Source organism: Mandrillus leucophaeus, unplaced genomic scaffold (genome assembly GCF_000951045.1).
Source record: "Mandrillus leucophaeus isolate KB7577 unplaced genomic scaffold, Mleu.le_1.0 Scaffold37, whole genome shotgun sequence".
Classification (NCBI taxonomy): Eukaryota; Metazoa; Chordata; class Mammalia; order Primates; family Cercopithecidae; genus Mandrillus; species Mandrillus leucophaeus.
The window spans coordinates 7,325,843-7,337,700 of record NW_012103920.1 but is presented as its reverse complement, the minus strand read 5'-3'; the positions used below and the strand labels follow the sequence as shown (position 1 = coordinate 7,337,700).

The following is an 11,858-nucleotide window of genomic DNA, read 5'->3' as shown; positions in this document are numbered from 1 at the left end:
AAAGTGCTGGGATTACAGGCTTGAGCCACCGCGCCTGGCCTCATCTTTTATGTTCTTAATTGTGCAATTCAAAAGACTAAATTCCCATCAGTAGGTTATATACAGTTTAATATTGCTGGCTGGCATGTTTAGGATTCTGGAGCTAATGTTTATATCTTTCAAATCTAGATCAAGCTAATGTCCTTGCACATTATTATAATACTAGTGACTTACTGGGAATGCTATGTAAATAAAAAATTCTTTGTATGAATTTCAGTTTGTGATTTAGATCAAACTAATGATGACTGCAGTCATTATTGCCTCCTTTAATACAGAAAATAATCATATGCCTCTTTCTTTTATTTTTTAAATGAAGTTGTCCATGATACTGAATTCTGATTCTTTATGATGTGTACTGGTTTTGTTTTGTTTTTATCAGGTTGTCCTGACAAAAGCTTTGGATCCAAATGTAAAAGTCCACTTGGTGGATTTCAGGGATGTATGAGGCTCATTTCTATCGGTGGCAGAGTGGTAGATCTGATTTCAGTTCAGCAGGGGTCCCTTGGGAACTTCAGTGACCTTCAGATAGACTCGTGTGGCATCTCAGACAGGTAAGGGCAGTCTCACTTCATTTCGACCTCCTTTCAAACTTTGGCATCGGATTAAAATTTATGTATAAGATGAACAATTATTCTCTCCTCTTCCCCATTCTTATCTGTTCCACAGGAAATGGAGTGTATTTACATTACAAATAAGAAAAAATGCACCCTTTGTTTAAATGTCATGTTTTAAATGACAGAATTTAGAAGACTTGGCCATGTTATGTATGGCTACATATGTACACATGCTACCAGTTCTCGAAAGATACTGTTGATGCTGCTGTAATTTTAGAGAAGTATAGATGTGTTAAAAAATATGTCATTAAACTCAATATATCAAGGCACTTGAACAGTAAAGTTGATCATCAGGTACCAATACATTTGAGACTATGTGGTTAGTTATCAAACTGGCATTTGCTACCCTGACAGCGGAATATTTTCCAAGGCAGGGAAATTCAACTGGTTACACTTCACCTAATGTTCCTCTTTAATAACCCATTACCATCTTCTCTGTAGGGAAAATGAAAACAAACTTCTCTAGAGAAGCTTGGGATTGTGGTATTGATCAAGGTATAAGGATGATCAAAGAGTTTCAACAAGAGCATCAGTACAGGACGTGACAAGGCAGGACTTGAGAGTTAATTGTGGAGGACAAATAACCTTAAAAATAATATATATTTTTGGCTGGGCGCGGTGGCTCATGCCTGTAATCCCAGCACTTTGGGAGGCCAAGGCAGGTGCATTACCTGAGATCAGGAGTTCGAGACCAGCCTGGCCAACCTGGTGAAACCCCATCTCTACTAAAAATACCAAAATTAGCTGGATGTGGTGGCAGTTGCCTGTAATCCCAGCTACTCGGGAGACTGAGGCAGGAGAATCACTTGAACCAGGGAGGCGGAGGTTGCAGTGAGCCGAGTTCATGCCATTGCACTTTAGCCTCGGTGACAGAGCAAGACTCTGTCATAAATAAATAAATAAATAAATAAATAAATAAATAAATAAATAAAATTTTTTGAGACAAGATCTGGCTCTGTTGCCCAGGCTAGAGGGCAGTGGTGCGATCTTAGCTTCCTGCAACCTCCACCTCCTTAGCTCAAGCCATCCTCCTATCTCAGCCTTCTGAGTCGCTGGGACTATAGGCACACACCACCAGGCCTAGCTAATTTCTGTATTTTTTGGTAGAGACAGGGTTTTGCCATGTTGCCCAGGATGGTCTCAAACACATGCGCTCAGGCTGTATGCCCACTTCAGCCTCCCAGAGTGCTGGAATTACAGGTGTGAGCCACTGTGCCCAGCCAAAAATAATAATTAATAGTAATAATTGAAACCTGTGGTTAGGCATGAGCAACTATAGCTAAGTCATCTTGCCAGTCATGCTTTAATATCAAGGCTGTTAATTTTAATTATTGAGTTTAATGGAATGTCATAACCATTACATATTAAACGATTTTTAAAACAGTGTGACCAAATTAGCCTCTACCCTGTAGTAATGTTCAATATGTATTTTGAATAAATACATAAATTAGGAGCATCAAAAGTAACTTTTTACTTTTATGAGACGTTTTGTCAACAAAAAGACTCTTCTATTTGTATCCAGCAGACCGCTCAGTAATATTTGTCAATCCTGTTTTGAACACTGATAGATACTTCATGATGTCCAGAAAACAGTAATAATCACCATATTTAGCAATAGGAGTAGAAGGACATAATTTCCTCCCCACAAATACTCATTTATTTATTTAAAACAATTTGCATTTATTTATTTAAAACAATTCTTTCTATAATGAAAGATGATATGAAAAGAGAGAATTTAGACATTAAACCTCAACTGGCTTGATTTGGGGATTGAATGACTTCTGGGTCCATTTGTTGCAAACTTGTCCGTAGTTACAACCTTAACAGCTCTGGAACCTAAAACCTGATTTGGGGGAGGGCACACAGAGAGGCTTTCCGGGCCTGGCTTCTCAATATAAGGCTTGCTCACAGAGGCAGGGACTCCCCAACCCCTGATGAGGAGCAGCCATCGGGGAAACTGGCAGGGAGAGGCTCAGTCATGCACACTGTGGGTGGTAGTGCATGTTGATTATCTTGGATTGCAGAACATTCATTTGGTACAAGTATATCTACCCTTTGCCCTATGTGGACATGTTCTGGAGCTGCCATTTCACACAAGGACTCCCGGTTGCCTGCTTTCTGAAGGTACATACTTTCTGTAAAATAGAGGACCATCAGCACATTTGGAGAATATATCACTTTAGTGCTATACCTTAAAAATGCTTTTCAGAAATAGTAAATTATGGGTAGACCTTGACTATACATTTTCTTTTTAAAAGACACTTTAGGCTAACAGTAACCCTAACAATCTTAAAAATATAGCAAAAATCAAAGTAACATTTGCATACTTTTTAAATTTCCAGGTGTATCTCTAAACCTGTTGTCTTACACTCAGAAGAAGATATATATTTAGTTTGGTCTTATATGCTATACTTACTGACATGGCATCCCAAGAGGGATGGCATCCCAAGAATTAAATGGAGCCTTTTAGAAAAAGGTCTGTGTACCAGGCCTTATGCTAAGCACTTAACATGAATGAGCATTTAAATCAAGCCTCACAAAATCTCTTAGAACCTGTTCTTAATAGTGTTTGTTTCCTATAAATATGGAAACAGATGCACAGAGAGAATAAGTTGGCTAAAATGACATGGCTAAGAAAAGGCAGAGCCCAGCCTCTAGCCCAAGCACCGTGGATCTAGGGAAGTCTCCCTGAAATGTTTGCCTGCCATGCCATGCAGCACCTCTGGGTGCAAGTTAAAGTTTGGGGTGGTTAATATTTAATCCATGCATAATAAATGTATCATTTGATGGTTCAATAAACTGTAATTAAAAACAGGCAGTAACAGCCAGCCAGACATGGTGGCTCACACCTGTAATCCCAGCACTTTGGGAGGCCAAGACAGGTGGATCACCTGAGGTCAGGAGTTCAAGACCAGCCTGGCTAACATGGCGAAACCCCGTCTCTACTAATAATACAAAAAACTAAAATAAAATAACAAAGTCGAGCGTGGTGGTGCACGCCTATAATCCCAGCTCCTTGGGAGGCTGAGGCAGGAGAATTGCCTGAACCCAGGAGACCTGAACCCAGGTTGCAGTGAGCCAAGATTTTGCCATTGCACTCCAGCCTCAGCAACATGAGTGAAACTCCGTCTCCAAAAACAAAAACAAACAAACAGGCAGTAATGTTAAAAACATTAGCAATCTGATAGGAACTTAAAACAAGGCAGGTTTTTAAAAAACTATAATTGACTTTAAGTTGGCTCAAACGTAAACATAAAGGTGTAAATACAAATGCACACACGTGTTCACGTTTATACCACATGGCTATTCACACAGACTCTCTATACACATGCACCAATGTGACCTTTGCACACCGTTTCTCTCACATGGACACTCATATGCTCATTCACATAGTCCAAAGCTCCTTACACATTCACACACCATCCTTACACACGTTTATACAACTCACATATTAATCTTTACTCATGCACACTCACACACTCACACAACCATTGTTTTACACTTCTACACTTATGAGTCATTCCCACATGTCTTATGTTCACATCTTCCTTACACAGAGTCACTCCCTACACACACACACACACACACACACACACACACACACACACACACACACTTAGAAGCCCTCCCCTTGTCCTCTGTGGACATGCAGCAGGGTGGCCCTCAGTCCAGAGACTTCGGAGACGAATGGCTGAGGGGTGAGTACAGAACTGAAAAGGCAGCTGCTGTCCAGGTCCCCACATCTGGGGCCGAAATGTGAGTGGGACTGGGGCAGGAGTGATGGCTACTAAGACAAAAATTCTTACGAAGTTGCTTGGGCGTAAAACACTTATTAAAGGAAATTGTTAAGTATATCATTTGGTATCAAAGCACACCTGGGCTGCAGAGAGACCCCTGACAGGAACTAACAGGCTGTTGAGTGACAATGTACACCTTGTGACCTTAGCAAGCCCAGTACCCAACTCCTGGCTTCCTTGCCTCCAGCCTCTGTACCTCCATCACCTGTCCTTCCAGTCCACTTCTGTTACCCAGCCCTCGGGCTCTGGCCTCCAGCCTCCACGGCACCATCCTCCACAGGCCCGTTGTTTTCCTCCTCGTTTGTGGTGGAGTTTCTACCTGCCTACCTTGCCTCCCCTCTTCTCCATGGAACCCCCAAGCCTGCCCTTTGTTCCTTATGCTGACATACGGGGTTTATTCCAGTTGATTTGAAGATCATGGTGTTATTCTGCCTCCTCTAATACTGCAGGCATGGCCCTTTTGGAGGCGAGCACTAGGGACATGAGGAGCTTGGTTCTTGTCAATATCAAAGTTTTGAGAAAGAATGTAAGATTTGAATGGTGGTGGTCACCATTATCCTAGCACTCACTGGCACTTAGGTTTATTTCCCTAAATATGATAATGTTGTATAGAGCTTACTTCAGTATTAATTCCAGCAAATCTTTACATTGTATGAAAGCTTTTGAAATTTATATTGTAATGGACAGGGAATCAGGAGAAATCAAAATCTTACTATCACTTTAGGTTTGGGTATGTTGATGTAAGCATTTGTTCAAGTTCACAAGCAATGGAAATGATGGCAGTGTCCGAGGAAAAGCTTTAGTGGCTAGAGAAAATGGGTTAATAATTGTCTTATCTTGTATTGTAATGAATAGGGAGGAGGAAAGTGTAAAATACAACAGTTTAGAACATTTGGTGAGAATGAATACTATAGAACATAAATTGCCATAGATTACTGGTAGTAAACATTACGATAGTATAGTGACTTTAAATAAAAGTCACAATTTAATCTTTCACATTTGAATTAAAATTATGAAAAATCTGGTCTAACAAGAATCAAGAAAAATGGACTAGGTTGGTCTTTTTGAAGCAGATCAAATAGAAATAGCATATGTATCACAGCCATTTAAGAGTCATTCTTTTGGATTTTAGGCAAAGCCACTTATACTGAACTCCTTTTAAAACATGGTTTGAGGTTTGCTACAGAATAACCTTTGGTTTTCTGTTCCTGCATTAGCTTGCTAAGGATAGTGGACTCCAGTTCCGTCTATGTTCCTGCAAAAGATGTGATCTCATTCTGTTTTTATGACTGCATAGTATTCCATGGTGTCTGTGTAGCACATTTTCTTTATCTGGTTTATCACTGATGGGCATTTAGGTTGATTCCGTGTCTGCCATTGTGAATACTAATGCAATGAATACAACGTGTTCTTACTTATAAGTGGGAGCTAAATGATGAGAACACATAGACCCAAAGAAGGGAACAACACATACTGGGACCTGTTGGAAGTTGGAGGGTGGAAGGAGGGAAGGGAGAGGATCAGGAAAAATAACTAATGGGTACTAAGCTTTATATCTGGGTGATGAAATAACCTGTACAACAAACCCTTATGACACAGGTTTACCTGGTAACAAACCTGCACATAAGTTACCCCTGAACTTAAGAGTTAACAAAAAAAAAGACATAAATATACTCCATAGGGGGAAATAAAAGCCTTTTCTGAATAATGTCATTTCTGGTTTGATTACCAACTAGAATTGTTATTGTTTTAATATTTTAAAGTCTCCCTGTTTTTACACATTGTCATTGATTTGAAATCTTAAAATTAATCATGATACATTTTTGAATGAATTCCTGTGAATCTATAAAAATGCTAAATATGTATAAACTTAATGGATATGAAGAGATGGTCATTATTAATTTTTGGTTTCTTAAAAAGCAGATTGTAAAGTAGCTTTTCCTTATGATTATATTTATGGACATACACACAGATCTGTAAGTTTGTAGTGATCGTTCATACGCAGTGAGATGCCAGTGACATTTCTTTTTTATTTTTTCCTGGATTGTTTAATTTCTGTACAGTGGACATCTCTTTTTTGTAACCAGGAAAAATACACAATATTGTTTTTAGTTAAAAATTGGAAAAAATTCTGTAAGCAAAACATGAAGTTTCCATCCTTTGTTTTAATAAAGGAGATGGCAAACCTGTAATTCCAGCACTTTGGGAGGCCGAGGTGGGCGGATCACGAGGTCAGGAGATCGAGACCATCCTGGCTAACACGGTGAAACCCTGTCTCTACTAAAAAATACAAAAAATTAGCTGGGCATAGTGGCAGGCACTGGAGGCTGAGGCAGGAGAATGGCGTGAACCCAGGAGGCGGAGCTTGCAATGAGCTGAGAAGGTGCCATTGCACTACAGCCTGGGCAACAGAGCGATACTCTGTCTCAAAGAAATAAAAATAAAAATAAAGGAGACCGCAGAAACCCTATTATGAATATATTCTTGGCGAGTTTTGTAGTTTTTTTTAAAGCTGGGATTTTTTGGTGGATTTTTTTTAAAATGAGGCATTTAAAGCCTTGGTCTCTTGGTATGTTTCATTCTGAATCCTAAAAGGGATCAATAATTTGATCAGGGCTATTTGATCAAGTTCCCGAACTGTTTGCTCATGGTGCTCTAGCTGTCTCAGTAACTTTTTACCGCACGTCTAAGCTGAAAGATAGACCTAACACTTTGATTTTAAAAGTGGTTTAGCTACGAATAACTTAATAAGTATTTATTTCCTTACAACTGGCTAACAGTGTCAGTGAGATGAGGCCATCTGTGTTTGCTTATTGGTGCTTAAAGAAGTTAGGTTCCTACCTCCCCAGAGACTGGGAAATAGGGGCTGTATCTTTCTTAATGCTTCCATTTCAAAGGGGTGGCTCCCAGGTCCTTGAAAGACATTCCCGGGTTGTAAAACAGGCAAGAGGCTGGGAGAAGATTTATATCTGAAAGGGACAAAGAAAGAATTGATCATGGAAAGTTTTCTAAAGTAAAGGCTCTAAGATAAGGGAGGTCAAGTGCCTGTAGTCAGCAAGAAACCTATCCAAATTGTGATTAAGCTGAGGGGAATGTTAGTGCCATTTTAGTCCTTATAATCAGGAAAAAAAAAAAAAATCCATAATATCCTTTTCAGTTAAAACTGGAAAAATTCTGTAAGCAAAACAGGAAGTTCTCCTCCTTAGTTTTAATAAAGGAGACGGTAAAAACCCCATCACAAGTATGTTCTTGTAGGTTTTGTAGTTTATTTAGTTGTTAATCTGTAATGAATGAGGGCATTTAAAGTCTTAATCTCAATGTACCTTTCATTCTAAATCCTAAAAGTCATCACAAATCTGATTAGGGCTGTTTTAGTCAATAACAAAACATTCCAGACTTTTTCATCTATGGTGCCCTATGAGTCTCGGTAATTTTCACCGTGCCCCTAGGCCAAAAGACATTCCTAACACTAGAAATATATCCCTAACCTTAAAAAGTGGTTTGGGTCCAAAAAACTAACAAATATGCCATAACAACCTAGGAATCTTTTGAAAAAAGTAATATGCATGATTTGGAAAATAATTATTTTTAATTAAACACAATTACTTAGTATTTGGACATGTGTGCCTGTTGAACACACCACCGTTTCTCAAGACTTGAAATCAGATCTGATTCCAGTGCCGGGCGTGGAGGCGAAAGCCTGTAATCCCAGCTACTCCAGAGGCTAAGGCAGGAGAATACAGGAGGCAGAACCCCTGCTCGAACCCAGGAGGCGGAGCTTGTAGTGAGCCGAGATGGTGCCACTGCACCCCAGCCTGGGCAACAGTGAGACTCTGTCTCAAAAAAAAAAAAAAAAAAAAAAAAAAAAAAAACCAAAACAGCAACAACAACAAAAAACAGATGAGACTCCAGTAGCCTAATATTTTTGTTCAATGTTGATTTCACGTGGTACTTGCTTTTTAAAACATCAGTTACGGCCTGGCACGGTGGCTCACGCCTGGAATCCCAGCACTGTGGGAGTCCGGGGCGGGCGGATCACGAGGTCAGGAGATCGAGACCATCCTGGCTAACACGGTGAAACCCCGTCTCTAATAGAAATACAAAAAAATTAGCCGGCCGTGGTGGCAGGTGCCTGTAGTCCCAGCTACTCGGGAGGCTGAGGCAGGAGAATGCGGTGAACCCGGGAGCGGAGCTTGCAGTGAGCAGAGATGGCGCCGCTGTACTCCAGCCTGGGTGACTGAGGGAGACTCTGTCCAAATAAATAAATAAATAAATAAATAAATAATCAAATACTAAAACCTTGCTCCTCAAGGATAGGATGTGATTAAAGGGAATATTTAATGATCTAATGTTGAAACTAAATTACCTCAGGCTAGTTAGTAAGTCACACAGTGTTTGATAGGTGCTGAGTATGACAGGTATTTCTCTTGAAGACTTAAATTATCCTGGGAGTCCCTATAAGTTCTATTTTGCACCTTAGAGCACCCAGACACACTGCTTGAAATTTGTGAGTCTATACTGTGTATTCTCCTACATTCCTAGAAGTACACCTCAAGTGAAGAAAGATATTCCTCTGTCTTCCTTTTATCTTTTCTTCTATCTTTATTCCTTCTCCTTTCAGTGTTCGAACAATGTAGCAATTCAGTGTGATAAAATGTTATTTCATGTATGCTATGGATATTTCTGCCAACATATTGAATCCATGTTATGTCACTTAGGGAAAATGAAGGGCTCTGATATAGTGAGACATGTTGAAAATTAAGCAGTCACAACTACCTGAGAATTGGCTGAAATCTGATGAATGTATTGATCTAAGGTTTAGTTTTGTGATTAAAGTGATTAATAACAGACTGAAGCATCATTAGTCATTATGTTATAGTTGAAATGTATCTTTCTCATGACCATGTATAAATGGTCAATACTTTAAGATATCTAAAAATGGAAACTGGTGATTGTATCTGCACCTTCTTTTAGGTGTTCACCCAACTACTGTGAACACGGTGGGGAGTGTTCCCAGTCCTGGAGCGCCTTTCATTGTAACTGTACCAACACTGGTTACAGAGGAGCTACTTGCCATAACTGTAAGCGGAACACATCTGCTTTTTCTTGCCCCTGTGATGGTTTCTTTGTCCCATTTCCCTTTTCATTCCTGTGTGTCTATATGTCTGTTCTGTGCAAACTCAGCATCCAGTTGTTAATCTGCATCTCATTTCATAAAGTAGTCAAGATAGCCTATAGAAGTACATAATATGAAACAGGTGAGAAAAGAGGAGGATACCTGGCAAAGGGAAAATACATTCAGAAGATGAAAGGTAGCTAAGGATCGAAAACAAAGAAAATGCAGAAGGTGAATTTTGTTATCTTGTTCTGTTACTTGAATTGGGTCAGCATTTTGACACTAAACTTTCTAGAAGGCACAGTACAAGTGGAAACGGACTCAGTTACCAAATTCTTATTATTCGTGCACTTAAACAAAGAGATTCTCAGAAACAACCCTGGTTGGACTGGGGTGGGGTGGTTTGTGGCATGAAGATTCAGATATCCAATAGGGACTAGATGTCGTGGTCTATTTGGAGAGCTGTAACATAATGCCATAGTCTAGGTTATTTACAAACTGCAGAAATGTATTTCTCACCATTCTGGAGGCTGAGAAGTTCAAGATCAAGATGCCAGCAGATTAGGTGAGGGTGTGCTTCCTGGTTCATAGACTTCCATCTTCTCACCGTGTCCTCACATGGTGGAAGGGCTGAGGGATCTCTCTGGGAAATCTTTTACAAGAGCACTAAATCCCACTAATGGGGGCTTCACTCTCATGGCCTAATCACTTCACTAAGGCCCCACCTCCAAATACCACCATACTGGGGACTAAGTTTCAACATATGTGTTTTGAGAGGACACAAACCTTCAGTCTATTGCACAGATAATCCTTATATTATCTTGCAACCCTATTTAATGAGGGTGATAAGGAAAAGGGTGGCAGATAATGATTAAATTTTGGTGGTAGATAGTTAATGTTATTCAATGCTTTCTAAATGCCAGGTACCGATCTAATATTTTGTATGTCCTAGCTCGTTTAATTCTGATGGTCACCCTAGTAGGTGAATACTATTATAGGCAACTTACTTATAAAGAAATAGATATTAATCTACTTGTTCAAGGCTACTTAAAATAGTTGAGGCAGAGTGAGGATGTGAACATGTGACATCATCTTCTAGAGCCTGGGATAACAACCAATATCCTTTTTTTCCTATATTACAAATCCTGAATTTTTTTTTCTGATGAAATGGCTTGCGTGTGTTGTGAGGCTCATGTTATTTCATTGTCCAATTGTTCCAGGGCACAAATGGGAAGACCAGAATGCCCATTTTCCCGCCATTTTTTCTGATTATTACTGACATTTCTGAGCAACTGAACTAATGCTACCTGCTATATCCTTGATTTAAGACATGGGTGTTAGGTACAAAGCCATCAGTCTCACCACCCTTTGTCTATTACACTGTGCTCCTGCCAGAGTTGAGATTGGAATCCTGGGCTCCCAGCTCTGGGGGCCTGCACAGAGGACCCTCAGAAGCCCTGATTCGGTGCTGGGGAGGACATCACCAAGAGAATCTCCCAGCTCTACCACTATTGCCGGAGTCATTCCTGGGATGAATTGTGTATATTGAGGTGCCTCATAAGATTTTTATGAAGAATATTAGGTGGTAATAAAGCCACACCTCACCTGTACCCAGAAGCCAACACCTCACCTGTACCCACATGCCAAGTTATTTGACCCCGGACACCCAGCTAGTGGAGGGACAGTATATTTTAATTCTTTATATCCTCCATTATCCCCATGTAGTAACTAACTCAAAACAGAAAGCTATTCAGTGTTTTCATTGACTATTCATTTTAATTGTTATCAATGACTGAATCTAAATATAAACTAAACAACTCTGAAGACAAAAATTAGATAATAAATAGAGTTACTTTCATCTGTGACCCACAATTTGATCCAATAATTGAGTTTAATTTATTAGGTTCTTGAGAAGACGGCTCTAATAGAGTAGAAGGGTTTTTGCCCGTAACTATTCTAAGAAATGGAGCCCGAACGACAGTCTTGGCAATAGCGGAGGGCAGGAGATGGAGTTTGCTACGAAACCTTATTAGGAAATAATCAGTAAACAGTCATGTTATAAAAAGTCAAGCCATACACATAAATCAGCAGTCATGCTGTAAAAAGTCAAGCCATACACATAATTCAGAAGTCCTTCCAAGTATTCTTATCCAGTCCTTTTCCACAACCAGTCCCACCACAAAGTTAGGATATTCTGCCAAACTCTTTCAAGGACTTTATGAACATATGCGTGTGTACATCGAAATGTATAAACTAGTCATTTTTACATACCCACATCCGTGCACAAAATGC

The 11,858-nt window shown here is 39.7% G+C and overlaps 1 protein-coding gene across 2 annotated transcripts in view; it reads left to right on the top strand.

Moving 5' to 3' along the window:
- Positions 1-11,858, top strand: part of CNTNAP4 (contactin associated protein-like 4) — a 276,153-nt gene that overhangs the window by 187,656 nt on the left and 76,639 nt on the right. For both annotated transcript variants that reach the window (XM_011990104.1, XM_011990105.1), the window contains 2 exons: positions 419-590; positions 9,425-9,531. In XM_011990104.1, coding sequence (XP_011845494.1) covers positions 419-590; positions 9,425-9,531 — 279 coding nt within the window. The remainder of the gene's footprint in view (positions 1-418; positions 591-9,424; positions 9,532-11,858) is intronic.